Genomic DNA, 13,766 nt, shown 5'->3' on the forward strand with positions numbered 1-13,766 from the left:
AAGACAGTCGGGATCAAAAAGTGGCAACTGACGGCTAACTGAAATGTTCATATCAAAAAGTCGAAAGCATTTTTTTAACGAAAGGTGATGCGAGTCGATCGTCGAATCAATCTTCTTATTTGGTGAATGAAAGATGCCTGCTTTCTTTCTTACTGTATACGAAAGCAATCAACACAAACGTTTCCATGGTGACGTGAAATGGCGCCCGGGTGGGGAAATTTGGCCTAATAATAGTTTGTGCCTGCCTGCCTGCCTAGCACCAATTTTGTTCTCTGTCACTTTTGCAAACGTGCACTTCCTCAGTCATTCTTGATCGGTGTTATTAAGACGCTTGGGCCATATTGGAATGTTGGCAAGAAAGATTTCCTTTAATCAACGTTTATCTGCTTGAAGGTGACAAGTCATCAAAAGGCAGTGATTAGTAACGGTTGGAAAGGCAAATACAAAAACCTGCGGTGACAGTGATCAGGGTCGGAACGCGTTAAGATTTGAACAACATAAAGAAGGCGCTGCCTTTTTACAGATAGGTTTGATCAAAGCAAAAACAAAAAGTGTCCTACAAATGTAAAGGCGCTCATCATACTTTTGTAAATGTGTCACAACAACATGGAATGGAGTCAATACTTTCCCTCAGTGCTGGTGGAAGAAGGGGTGAGCGAGGGCCGCGGCGGGCGAGATGCGTCTGCTCGGCGCGAAGGTCAAACATTTCTGCACGTGAACAAAATGGATGCTCAAGCTGGGCAAAATGGCCTTGCAATCTCATTATTTCCGATTCACGTCACAAAAATCCCATGATTACCGCTTGGCTCCAAGGAAATGCAAGTGACCTTCTTCGAATGTGTGCTTTCCTAAAGCGGTTGTTCCTCCCTCCGGCCGTGTTGTTGACCGACCGAAGCGTTTATCAACTCACCAGAAGGAGGTCTCTCCCATAAGGGTCCATGCAGAACAGCAGGCGGGGACTAGGATTCTTGGGTCCAAAGTGGAGCGAGTAGCAGACGGGGCTGTTCTGGGGCCATTCGTCCTCGCTCGGCAAACCGATGAACCTACGACGGTTGACGGCCGTGAGCGCATTTTTGGCTGGCTGGCGAGAAGAGGATTCGCGGCGAAATACTCACTCAAAGATCATTTGCAGCTGCTGCGCCTCGCTGATTCCGTTGAAGAGCGGCCTGCGGGACCAACGTCTCGTCAACGTGTCCTTTTCGCGTCGCGAGCGACGTGCTTACTTGAGCAAGAAGAGCTCGGCAAAGATGCACCCCGCGCTCCACACGTCCACAGATGTCATGTAAGAGGATTTGAGCAGTACTTCCGGAGCTCGATACCACAAGGTGACAACCTGCAAAGGCAAATCAGACCCCTTGCTTTGTTCTCTTTCGTCTTGCCCAAAATGGACATCGCAAAGTACGGAAAAAGCGCACGTACATTTGGCGAGAGGGCAGTGTTAAAGGTGTACAAGCGAGACATGCCAAAGTCAGCGATCTTGACCAGGCCGCAGCTGCTGACCAGGATGTTGGGCGGTTTGAGGTCGCGGTGCAGCACCATATTGACATGTAGAAAGTCCAGGCCCCGCATCACCTGCAGCATCAACAACTGGACGCAGAGACATCGTCACTTTTAGTGTCAAATAGGAACCATTTGCTTATTGTTTGCAGCTATCCAAGAACGCTTGATAGGTGCTAAAAACGGGGCTCCTGTTGGAGTACAGCACTCTCTCAGGACCAGAAGCAACATTTCAGTTATGTTATGATTCTTACCTTGATGTTGTCCCGGCTGAGGCCGGACGGAGGGGCTTTGGACAAATAAGTGGACAGGTCCTGGTCGATGTACTCCAACACCAAAGTGAGGTCCAGCACGTTGCCCGCCAGCGTGGCCGTCACATCTAACAACCTGCAACGACGAGAGGATTCATGTGTAAATATTAGTTTGATCGATCGTGACTTGGCACCCAGATGCCAAAAGATGGCAGCAAAGCAATACTTTTATTGCTTGAGCGTGACAATTGCAAATGAAGTGGGTCACAAATAAAAACAGTCAATGCCAAAGTTGAGTCATTGGATCAAAATGTCTCACGTGCTCTTACTTGACAACGTTGGTATGTTGGAAGTACTTCATCCTATCCAGCAGGGCAACCTCACGGAGAATATAGGAAGGGATGCCGTTGTTGTCTGGCGAGGACTGGCTGCAGAAGTGGAACTTCTTCACTGCCAGGAGTCGCCCTTCCTCGCCCACTGCCCTGGCCTTGTACACCTTGCCGAAGGAGCCCTGGCCAATCTCTGCCAGTAGCTCATAGAGCAGCGAACTTGCGCCAACCTCCATCACCTTGGAGGTGAAAGAGCGGAGCGGAGTAGTTGGGGAAAACGCATGAGTCATTCAAATAATAATCATAACTTAGCAGTTGGGGAAAACGCATGAGTCATTCAAATAATAATAATAATAATAATAACAACTTGAGGCTGTCAATTGTGCCAAAGGGGACGACTATGTCATAAAGGCTGTGCCAAAAGGATGCCCAAACGTAACAATTCTGATATTTGTTAGTTCCATGGCTACATTTGGTCATACTAGGCAAGTTTCCCAAAGAAAGAAAAGGCAGCAAAGCTACTGTCTCCTGTGATGTATATTCGCCAAGACGTCCGTAAATGCTATTCCAATTGTTTTGTCATGATAACCAAATACGTAGACCCGAAAGGCATTGTTTAGCCTTACCTGAGAAAGGCAATCCCCTTCATTCTTGGCTAAGTGCAAAAACCTTCTCTCGACTTTACCTACCCCATTCAACATGGCGGTGACGCCAATGAGTCTGAAAATACGCTTTTATTATAGTTATAAGCTATTATGAAGTGAAAAATACCCATTTTAATCAAGATTGCAAAGTACACTAAGCATGTCACGTGACGAGCTAATGAGCGTCTATACCAATTAGCAGGTTAGCCTACGCGATTTATTTACTTGACGACAACACAGTACAGTGCAGTACAGTACATGACTTTACTATTTACTTTACCTAAAGGGATGATTTAAAAGATCTTGCTTCAGTATCGCTGACGGTTCAGACAAATGGGGCGGGCTCTCCTCCAGAAATAAGTGTGCGACTAAATTAGTCAGGGCTAAAAGTAAACACCAGGCGTGACGTGTTCGGGCGGGCGGTTGTTCGAGCGGGCACCAATGCTCGGTGTTGTCCACGCGCACATGCCCGCGTATTATGTGCATTCACTTACAGTATTCAAAATACAAAGCACATGTTCGTGTCTTAAAAAAAGCAAACCTATGCAAATTACATTCAGGATAACAGTTCATTCTATTTTTTCAACTGTGCCATGTAAATATAGAGCTACACACGGACAATAAATCTTGGCGCAAAGACGGGCCAAACTGGAACGGAAAATACAAAATGGTTGTCTTCACTTTTAACGCGGTAGTTTTACATATTTATTCAGTTGGTCAACATATTACAAACCAAAACAGGGACCAGTTCAGTAGCTAGATTACCAGACTTGGTTGCATTCCTCTTTCACATCTAAAAACAATATTAGCATTTTGTTACGGTACATAACTATGTTTATATTAGGCGTTTCTAGATGAATGAGAGATCTATTGTTATTAGAAGTAGAGTATGTATCTTTGGAAACATTTGATACGATTGCATGTTGAGGCAAACGTGGTCTAGTTCTCAAATATTGAAACAATTCAAGGCACTGTCGACAGCATCTTTAGAGTGGAATTCATTGTTTCTGCGTTGGCGGCATCAGCCAAGGAAAAAGCAAAAGGAAAAGGAAAAGGTTTGTCAAAGCAGCAGCTACGTATTCTTCCCGGTTACACCCCTTTAAGTTTGGTGTGGACAAACTTGGTCTTCTTGGCCAGGGCGCTGGCGTCCTCGTGCAGGTTGCGACGGAGGATGGCCGAGCCGCAGACGAGGGCGCCGGCCAGTGCGCCCGCGAAGCCGCACACAAACACGTCCTGACCTAGAACAAACAGACGCAGTGTGACAACGGCTGCTGATCGGACAAAGCTTCTAGCGCTCATTCAAATATGTGCCTTGGCTGAGTGAACACTGGATGGGACCACGTGACTACCTGTCAAGTAGAGGTTCTTGAACGGCGTCTGGGGCCTCACGTTGGCGCTGAGCTCCGGGGTAAAGCGCTCCATGCCGTGGTCTGCCCCGTAGATCTCGCCTTTGGGGGCGCCGATATAGTGAGTGTTGGTGATGGGTGTGCCTGCGTCGATATATTCCACCTGCGCCCGAGCGAGAGAGCGAGTGGCAAACGTTTATCCATCCATCCATCCATCCATCCATCCATCCAGCCAGCCAGCCATCCATCCATCCATCCATCCAACCCCATCCATCCATCCATCCATCCATCCATCCATCCATCCGTCCATCCGTCCGTCCGTCCGTCCGTCCGTCCGTCCGTCCGGAGCTAATCCCGGGTGACTTTTGGCCAGTTTCAGGGCTCATATAGAAAAAAGAAGCCTGGACACTGCAGCAAACATTACCTTGTCCTTTGTGATTTTGGGAAAGACATCCAGCACCACTTGCAGGGCTGTCTCAATGAAAGCTCGCTTTAACTCCTTGTAGTCGGACGCCCGGTTGGTCACTTTGTCGTCCTTCCACTCCTCGAACCAGTCGTAATTGGCGAAGCTGACCAGACTCAAGGTGGACTTACCTACCGTACGGCGTCAAACCAAAAACAATCAATGGCTCACTCACATGCTGCTGCGGCTTCACCAGATCTTAAGCCTACTACTACCTGGTGACCTCTCCTCCCAGGTAGGATCCTTAGCAGACGGAGAGGCGACAAACAGGAGGGGGATGTTTTTCGACGACTCCTCTCTGCTGCTGTCCCTGTATTTGATCATCCTGAGGAAGAAAACGGCAAACAAGCAAGACACAATGAGTTGAGCCTGAATGACCATACTTGAGACCTTTAAAGTGCAATCGCCCTTTTTACAATACTAGTGCGGACATTTGGATTCATTATTCTCTGCTTTTTACTGTGCTGATGAAGCGATTACTTAGCCAGTCCTTTTGCATGATGTGCTAGCATTAAGCTAGCGCAAGCAGACTTTTGCACTTTGTTGAATCTTTGAAGAACAGTTCCTGGATGTAATTTGTACGGCTGAACTTACAGTTGGTCCAAATTGCTCTCCTGAAAGATCCAGTAGTTGTCAGCTTTGAGGCCCAGCTCCTCCTTGGTGCCGTCCAGTCCCACAAAGATACTAAGGCCACCTGCTCCGTGCTTCATCATGCTCAATTGCTTCTGGATTGCTACCAAAACAAAAGAAAATGATAGATAGATAGATAGATAGATAGATAGATAGATAGATAGATAGATAGATAGATAGATAGATAGATAGATAGATAGATAGATAGATAGATAGATAGATAGATAGATAGATAGATAGATAGATAGATAGATAGATAGATAGATAGATAGATAGATAGATTGATTAGATAGATTTAGACGGCTCCGGATGCGGTCGAGACTGAAGGCTGCCCGTTCCTTATTACCTGGCACGGCTTGGAGCTCTTTGGGCAGCAGCGTCTGGTAGGTGTTGAAGATACCCGCGTTGGAGATGACAATGGGCGCATGGATATGTACCTCCTCCTGGCCCTTCATGACACTCACACCTGGCAGAGCCGTAGCCAGGGATATTTAAAAGCAAACGGAAGCGACGCAACTTGTCCACGGCGGGCGACTCGACGCACCGCACGCTTCCCTCGCGTGGTTGAATAGGATGCGGTTGACGGGCGCTCGCACCAAAACGGCGCCCCCCGCCTTCTCGATGACGGGGATCATGTGGTAGGCGATCTCGCTGGCGCCGCCCTTCGGGTACCAGGCTCCGTTCAGGTAGTGCATGACCAGCAGGCTGTGCATGGCGAAGCTGGCCTCTTTTGGCATATTACCTGGACGGACGGGGATGGAGAAAGTCAAGGAGACGGACGGGCAGGAGACTTCTCCAGTCGCATCAAAGCTGCTAACATGAGTCTACCGTAGGTGCCGAAGATGTAGGAGAAGACGGCCCTGAGGTCCTCGTTCTCCGTCAGCTCGTTGACGACTCGGGTCAGGCTGCGGTTTGCCATTTTGTAGAAGGGCGACAGATATTTGACCACGCCGCTGCGGACCAGCAGCTCAGCCAAGAAAGCTGGTAAATACTTGAGCAAGGCCATGAACCAGATGCCTCTGCCCGTCTTCTACAGATAGATCAAAGTCAAAGGCGTGTAACAGTAAGTCCTAGCCTTCGCCGCATCACGTGCCGAGCTGGCCGTTTGCCACTATCACACACTTTGACGGGTGCGTATCATGAAAGTATTTGTATCTGCTCCCGCCCCATTCTTCCTACCTTGACAAGTCGCATGTACTCGTCAATGGCCGCCTCCTCGCCCGGGAAGCACTTCTTCAGCTCCTCGGGGAAGCGTGTGCGCCCGCTGTAGACAGGGTAGCGGCGGCGCTTTTCTGGCGGCCCAATAACAACGTGGTCAAACGGGTTCTCCAGGGGCTCCCACCGCAGCTGCCCGTTGGTCATCTGGTCCAGCATGCAACGGAACGGCTTGTGGTCCTGCAGGTCGCCGACGTAGTGGATTCCTACGGTGGACAATGCCTTGCGGATCGGATCGATTCCGGTCATCGTGACAACAATCCCCATGGTTTTTCTTACCGACATCAAATTCGAAACCCTTCTCGGTGAACGTGTGGCAGCATCCGCCTGCCCGGTCATGCTGCTCCAGAACCAGGACTTTCTTCCCCACTTTAGCCAGCAGCACGGCCAGGCCGAGCCCGCCGATCCCGCTACCGATGACGACGGCGTCTAAATTGTCAGGAACTTTAGTGGCCAGGAAGCCTGGACACAATAACAATGCAGATGACGGAGTCGATATGGCATACCGCACCTTGCCCTACGACTACTCTGATTCGGGTAGGAACGCACAAAACCTGCAACCATTGGAATGATAACAAGATTCCTCCGCTTGTACGGATGTGAAAATTGTTCACCTCCTCTGGAAAACCACAAGTGCGGGTGACATAAGTGTCAGAGTCGTGACGCGATCCACTATGGCGGAATACAGGTGGACAAGTCTCCAAGGCTTCTTTCGAACACGGCCGTGAAGTAAGTTCACATATCTTTTCAATCAACTCATTGGATTCAAAGGACGTTATGTGCCCACCCATCACTAATCAAGTGCAAGCGTCCCTCTCCCAAACAAAAACTAGTGACGCAGTAGAACAAACGCGTGAGGGAGGAAGTGTCAATGAACCAAATCAAATTGAACTAGTCCGTTTTACCTCACTTGTTCGACTACCTAGTTCATTCAGGTTGTATGAAATGTGGAATGGACAAACGAATTCGGTGAAAAGTTCCTCGTGAGAGCAAAGGCTACTTCTAGAACGACAGCTGCGACTCACCTTGTTTCAACACCTTATTTTTCTCTTTGCGGTTAGGTACCAGCGGCTTCAGGGGTTCTCGCGTGTCCGTATGAAAGGGATTCGAGCCGGTAGTAGCGACATATTTAAGACAGCAAACAAGCAAGGCCACGCTAATAATCGCTAAAGTAAGCCACATTGCTGCTTTGGACTCCCTTCTACGGCTTGGCGGTGGCGGCCCCGGTAGTGATGAGAAGCGAGGAAGACCGCCCACAATAGTGGAAACACGTTCTTCTTCTAGCAAATCAGAGCGCGCCTTCAGGTTGAATCGACCAATCACAATCACTCAGGAGTCCCAGGAAGAACGCCACAACAGTCGACCTCTGTACAATCGCGGTTCTCCCCCACAAACGGACTTTAAAAAAATAAAAATCTAATTTTAAATACGGTTGCACAGCAATAACAACCCCAATACATGATATAATAATAATCATTCCAAGTATGTTGTTTCCGACAAGAAAAAAACAAGATCGCTTTCTGTAGATTTTATTTCTTGCTCCAAAAATGTCATCCACAGCTTCACTTGCAGTCATTGATTTACTTTAAATGATTGAAAAAAATCCCAAAAGCTTCTTTTTTTTTTTTTTTAACCCATCCCCATTTGAGCTCTTTCACAACTGCCATTTTAAAGGCGAGACGGCTTTTTTTCACACATCATCCAAGCTTCTATTTCGATTTTTGAAACAGCATATTTGCAGTCGTTCTCTTATTATCTAGTAGGAAAATGCAACGCTTCAGCAAATAAGTCGTTGTATTAGTGAGCTTTAACAGCAGGTTTATTATTAACAAAGGTGTCAAAGTCTGGTGCAATCACAGCGTGGCTTATCAGGGTAAAACCCTTGCTCACCTTGTTGATGGCGATTCAGCTTGTTATCTTCTAGAATGACGCCCGGATGAGAACATTTGAGATGATCAAGCAGGAATGGGGAAAAAGCCCTTGCTATTATATCATGTTAGATTATTACCACATCATGAGCTTCCTATTTTAAAAGTCTTCATTTGAAATCTAGGTCAAATTTTACTTGAAGCACTCCAAACATAAAAACAGTAGTGGTGTGCATTCGGGCACAAATTAGCAGTGGTGTTGTTGGTTATTTACATGTATGTTTGTTTTTCATAGTTGGATTGTAGTCATTCTCGCAGACTGTGTGTGTGTGTGTGTGTGTGTGTGTGTGTGTGTGTGTGTTGGTACAATCACCCTCCAATGTCAAATATTGGCTTTGATGTAACCGCAACAGCTTCAAAGTTCGCCTGAAATGGGGGGGGGGGGGGGGGGGGCCTTGCCCTGCCTAGCAGACGTAATGCAGGTCCAAAAAGTTCCCCAAAAAAAAGAAAACGGGCAGTAGGTTTCTTCTCGAAAGAGTCTTCGTGCCCGTCGGTCAGGTGGCGGGTGCGATGGTGCGGCCGCGGTGGTCTTGTTGTAACACTTTACGCCGGAGGGGATGGGCAGGGTGCAGGCTGGGGGTGCGTCACTGCAGGACCAGGCCAACCTGAGAAGAAGAAGAAATGGGACACCATTTGAGAAATACGGTTAGAAATGGGACAACATTTTGGAGAAAGACAAAAAGTGACCGTTTTGGGAAGAACGCAATTTGCCGTTAAAATAAGGTACCTTTTCCGAGCCCATGTTGGGACACTTCCAATTGTAAAGGTAATACTGTAGATTGCCATCGCCAATGCCAAACTTGAGCTTCTCCAGGAAAGTCTTGTTTTCCATGAGGTCCAGTGCATTGAAGACGTCAAAACCTTTCTGCACGACAAAGTGAAAAGAACAAGTCCACGCACGCTTAGTTGACTGGGATGGAAAAAGGCCCACGGACACCTGGCTTCATACTACGCACCGATTTGGCCAGGATGAGGGCGTCGGACATGAGGTCCAGCAGCGGGGTGGTGGTGTGGACGTTGTAGAAGGAATAGGCAGCTTTGAGAGTGCGATGCACCGGGTGATTCATGATGGTGGATGGCAGTGTGTAGAAACTCAGGAAGTCCGTTACTTTACCCTCGTTCTGCCGGGGAAAGGATGAAATGCGCATACAAGGCTCAGCATTTCTGATACGATAGCTGACGAGAACAATCATGGAACTCGTGCCGCGTGACTATTGCTGCGCCACTACCACTGCTGCCAGGAACTAACATCGATTTGATTGGTGAACTGCCATATTCTCCTGTTCCCTTTACCTCCACCAGGTATGTGTCGATGATATTGTCACGGGGCAGCAACCAGTGGGACACCTCGTCCTGGTTCATGACGGGCACCAGGTTGAACTGGCTTAGGTACTCGCGCAGAAGGCGACACACGGCCGGCACGTCCTTCTTGGTCATCGGCCGCAGGCCAGACGTCTTGGGGCCCTGCGAGGAAGCGCAGTGGTTGTTGGCTACGCGACAAAAGAGGCTAGCTAGCGAATGGTGTGAAATGTCACGCAAAAAGGACCTCAGGCAGGCGGTACAGCTTCATGGTGCGCTGCATTGTCATGTTCCTGCTCAGGTGGGAGAACTTCACCTCAATCAGTTTGCGAGGGTTCAATGAGCGATGCCAGTACCTGCACAGCAAAATGTTTGAATACTAGTTGGATTTCTACCTACCTCCACCATATGAACATCTATTCTCCTACGAGTGATTAGGGAATGGTTCCAGACAGAGGCTTCACTAACCGGTCAGGGCCCCCACCTGCACGTGCCCACGGGCTTGGGCAGGACCACCCCGGCCGTGTACACCGCCTGGAAGATGCCCTGCATGTTGACGCGTCTGGTGATCTCCCGGATCAGGACCGGGGCCACTCGCTTGGCTCGGAGCTTCTTGTGGACGCACAGGAAGTTGATCTCCACCATTTTCTTTTCACTAAGATAAAAAGGTCAAGACCCATACAACGACTTTGTCTCTTTGTATGACAAGGACGTTCGACTGGGGCGTGCGTGCGTGCGTGCGTACATGTCGTAAATGCGGATGGTGGCGGGGATGGCGCTGATGAAGCCCACTAGCTTCTGGTTGGAATTCACCCTCACTCCGCAGTGCCACTGAGGCAGCCAGCCGGGGGGCCGCAGAGCCCTGTGGATGTGACATAATGCCATCAATTAGATCAGAAACAAGCAGTGAGATTGGAAGGCCATCAAAAGGGATGAAAACACTCACCAGAGCAGGAAGTCGGGCGAGTAGTCAAACCGAAACATGTTGTCGTCATCTTCCACATAGTTCTCATTGAGAAGAGTGTAGAGCTCCTTGAGCTGGTTCGGGGGGGGGATAACACGTTTTTTTTTTGTTACATGGTTTTAATTTTGCTGCACTTTCACTCTATTTTGGAGATAGTAACGTGCATAGTGACAAGAAAATTAAACCTTTTTTTTTTTTTATTAAATCAAAAGGTAATGCTTTGCTGCCGTCTTGTGGAGGAAATGTGTAATTACATAGCCCTACTCCAAAAGGGGTCAATTTTCACTATTTAGGTCAGGGTTTACATCCCACATCTTACCACAGCAGGGTTGCCCAGGTCCAGGGTGTCCCAACAGAAGCCTTGCGGGAGGCTGTAGGGCTCCTCACGGATGTGGTCCTTGTCGGGTTCGATGGAGCCGTGCGATGTCACAGTCTCACCTGGATTCAAAACACGGGATAGTGGTTCAGTCTGGTTAGCATGTATTGCTGTTTTTGTTGGTGTTGCTCATACCCAGCTTGGGCACAGGCTGCGTATCCCAAAACTGGTAGCTCCTCCGGCTGGCCTCCTCCATGGTCTTGGCGGGACCTTGGCCGATTGAGAAGAGTTCGATGGCCTTCTGGATCTCTTGCAGCTTGTCAGCGGGCAGCGAATTCACCTGCGAGACAGAAGACATGGTGAGTTTAAAAATCCATTGGGTTTTTTGGTGTGCATTTCAGATTTTCACAAATTGCGGCCGATTACTGCTCAAACAATGACAAGTTGAGACTTGTCGTCAAATCAAAAGCAGCAGAAAGAAAAGTCTGTCCAGTCAATTATGACCAGCTGCATTCAACATTTGAATTGTTCATGCCTTCGCGAGGGGGTCTTGAGAAGTTTCTGTGGGCGCGCCGCTCTTTTTCTTCTTCTTCTGCTTCCTCTTCTTCTTTTTGGCACTGCTGTCGTCGCCCTGACCCCTGTCACTGGCACACAAACACAGATAAAAGAAACAATACGGAAATGTACCATTCATTTCCAAATGTCACGGGACAAACGACAATCTCTATTGATCAATATTTTCAATGATTATAGGGGTTTACCTGAACAGAAGTTCATGAATCTAAACCAATTTTTAAACATCTCTTTTAATCCCCATGACTAAACAATAACAAAGAAGTCCCCCACCGTCCACGACATTCTCTACCTAAACCGGACTCCTCTTTACATCTTCAGCCGTATGTATGACCCCACTTGCTCGCCAACGCACCCACTCATCCTTCTTCTTGTGTCCCCAAATTTACGCAGGATCATCTCATTATTGTCCGAGGGCGACGGCGCACAGATGGCACGTCGCGTGACCTTTGGAGCGAAGGGGTGGCGGGACCATGCGTAAATACATGCGTGCATATACAAAGGGGGGCAAGTGAGGGGCCAGGGACAATGGAGGACAAACAAAACGTTCTGTATTGTACGGGTTGTTCCGTGGGCTTCCGTGGTATATGTACAGGAAGGATTCATTGTATTGAATAGACTTAGACAGAATACAATACTGTTCCACCATTTTAGGCCTCAACCATAAAGCTTGGGAAACACTGCAATTCTCATTCACCCACATTTGACCAACTAAAACGAAAAGACAGGAATGCATTGATATTGGCTTCCACGTCTTCATCGCCATGAAAATATGAATAGGCATTTTTTGTCATCTGGGTTGCTACATCATTGGAAGGCGGTGGTGATTAAAAGGATGACGTTGACAAGGGCGTCTTTGTAGGGCGCAACGCAACAACTTTACGCTTGTTTCTTGCCCTTAATTGTTCTTTATTTAGACTCCTTCAAAGAAAGCCACATATTCTCACAGACAAAAGGGTTTGACAGCTAGCTCGAGAAGCTAATTAGCACAACGTTAACGGTGCATCAGCGCGAACGCCATTGTTTGCTCAGACGCATTGACCATAGTCACGAAGCTGAACTTTGAATGTGTCACTCGAGTCAAAGCTATGTTGTTATTCTGTAGGCGCGCAAGGTGAGGAATATTGATCCGTGTCGCTTAATAGCTTTATTTTCATTTCGACTACAACGCCTTGCTAAGCGCCGGCCGCAAAGCTGGCATGAGATCCCGCCCACTTTTAACTGCTGCGGACCAGTCACATCGCAGAAAAGTCAGCCAAACGGTCTCCCCAGCCAATGGGGTAAAAGTAAGGAGGCGGGACAAATCTTTCACGGCTCTTAGCGTTAGCATTAGAAGCTAATTACCGAAACGTCAACCGGGATCGGTGCAGACTCCTTTCGTTGATGAGACACGAACATAAAATTCAGGGTGAGCTTCAAACGCGACGGAGTCAAAGCTGAGTTATTGTTTTGAATCCGCATAATGTCTGACTCTCCAATTTAATAGCTTTGTTTTTTTTTAAAAAGCAACTTTCGGCTGTGCATCGAGCCTACTCCTCCATAATGACGTCACATGAAATGACTCCCACTTTTACTGTTGCCAACCAATGGAATCACAAAGCACGCGGGCAAACGTTCTCTCCAGCCAATCACATAAAGGCAAGAGGGCGGGACAGTCTCCACTAGCTTTTCCCTGACAAGCTCGCCGTGGCCAGCGTGCGCTCGCCTTTAACTTTATTCCATGATCCCATTCATATTTTCTCACAACTCCGCGGCGCCCGGTGAGCGGTCTTACCCATCGTCGAAGTGGTGCTCTTCATTTTCACAGTCGCTGCAGTGTCCGTGGTCCTCTACGTCTTCTTTCCCCGGCAGCGGTGCTGTCTCATTCTCATCCGCCATTTTCAACCAGGAAGCGAGACGACGGCGCGTCCGCGAGGTCTTTAAACGTCCCTCGTTGTGATTGGCCAGTTGGAGAAAACGTCAGCATCTAGCACTAATATGTCTGTCTTCATAGTTGAATGAATGTCCTCCCTCTTGAGGGATCATCAGTATTTTGATGGCGTTGATTTTCATTTGGCCTGGTCATTTGGCCTGGTCATTTGGCCTGGTCATTTGGCCTGGTCATTTGGCCTGGTCTTAACATCAAGAATGAAACATTTTGGACAGGAAAAAATGTTTGGAATTGCAGCCATGTGATCTGCCAGTTGGCCTTTATTACTGGAAGGAAACCCGTGACTTGATTTTTGTCCATAAAGGCCTTAAAACGTAACTCGACAAGAAATCCTTTGACACTGCAGGGAAGTTATCCTTTGGGGATACAACCCCCCCGAAC

The 13,766-nt window shown here is 48.1% G+C and overlaps 3 protein-coding genes across 4 annotated transcripts; all 3 read right to left on the minus strand.

Moving 5' to 3' along the window:
* Window positions 1-13: 13 nt before the first annotated feature.
* Window positions 14-3,129, minus strand: cdk21 (cyclin-dependent kinase 21). Its single transcript, XM_037256472.1, has 8 exons — window positions 3,002-3,129; window positions 2,078-2,316; window positions 1,752-1,884; window positions 1,420-1,587; window positions 1,224-1,333; window positions 1,116-1,166; window positions 911-1,043; window positions 14-708 (listed from the first exon to the last, which is right to left on the minus strand). Exons 2-8 carry the CDS (start codon window positions 2,311-2,313, stop codon window positions 631-633), a joined length of 909 nt encoding a protein of 302 aa, XP_037112367.1. The 5' UTR covers window positions 2,314-2,316; window positions 3,002-3,129; the 3' UTR covers window positions 14-630.
* A 425-nt stretch (window positions 3,130-3,554) lies between these two features.
* retsat (retinol saturase (all-trans-retinol 13,14-reductase)) lies at window positions 3,555-7,599 on the minus strand. 2 transcript variants are annotated; one of them, XM_037256467.1, is made up of 11 exons: window positions 7,401-7,599; window positions 6,655-6,837; window positions 6,340-6,581; window positions 5,989-6,190; window positions 5,705-5,902; window positions 5,507-5,626; window positions 5,125-5,263; window positions 4,743-4,855; window positions 4,492-4,661; window positions 4,071-4,230; window positions 3,555-3,959 (listed from the first exon to the last, which is right to left on the minus strand). In XM_037256467.1, the coding sequence occupies exons 1-11, from the start codon at window positions 7,555-7,557 to the stop codon at window positions 3,811-3,813; spliced, it is 1,833 nt and encodes a 610-aa protein (XP_037112362.1). In that variant the 5' UTR covers window positions 7,558-7,599; the 3' UTR covers window positions 3,555-3,810. The 2 variants fall into 2 exon arrangements, with proteins under 2 accessions (XP_037112362.1, XP_037112363.1); XM_037256468.1 differs by having other exon boundaries at window positions 4,746-4,855; window positions 7,401-7,598.
* Window positions 7,600-7,888: 289 nt separating this feature from the next.
* On the minus strand, window positions 7,889-13,373 carry nmt1a (N-myristoyltransferase 1a). Its single transcript, XM_037256470.1, has 12 exons — window positions 13,230-13,373; window positions 11,418-11,526; window positions 11,078-11,222; window positions 10,886-11,004; window positions 10,549-10,640; window positions 10,348-10,464; window positions 10,087-10,257; window positions 9,850-9,958; window positions 9,597-9,767; window positions 9,260-9,424; window positions 9,031-9,168; window positions 7,889-8,908 (listed from the first exon to the last, which is right to left on the minus strand). The coding sequence occupies exons 1-12, from the start codon at window positions 13,331-13,333 to the stop codon at window positions 8,888-8,890; spliced, it is 1,461 nt and encodes a 486-aa protein (XP_037112365.1). The 5' UTR covers window positions 13,334-13,373; the 3' UTR covers window positions 7,889-8,887.
* Between the last annotated feature and the right edge of the window lie 393 nt (window positions 13,374-13,766).

Source organism: Syngnathus acus, chromosome 8 (assembly GCF_901709675.1).
Source record: "Syngnathus acus chromosome 8, fSynAcu1.2, whole genome shotgun sequence".
Lineage (NCBI taxonomy): Eukaryota > Metazoa > Chordata > Actinopteri > Syngnathiformes > Syngnathidae > Syngnathus > Syngnathus acus.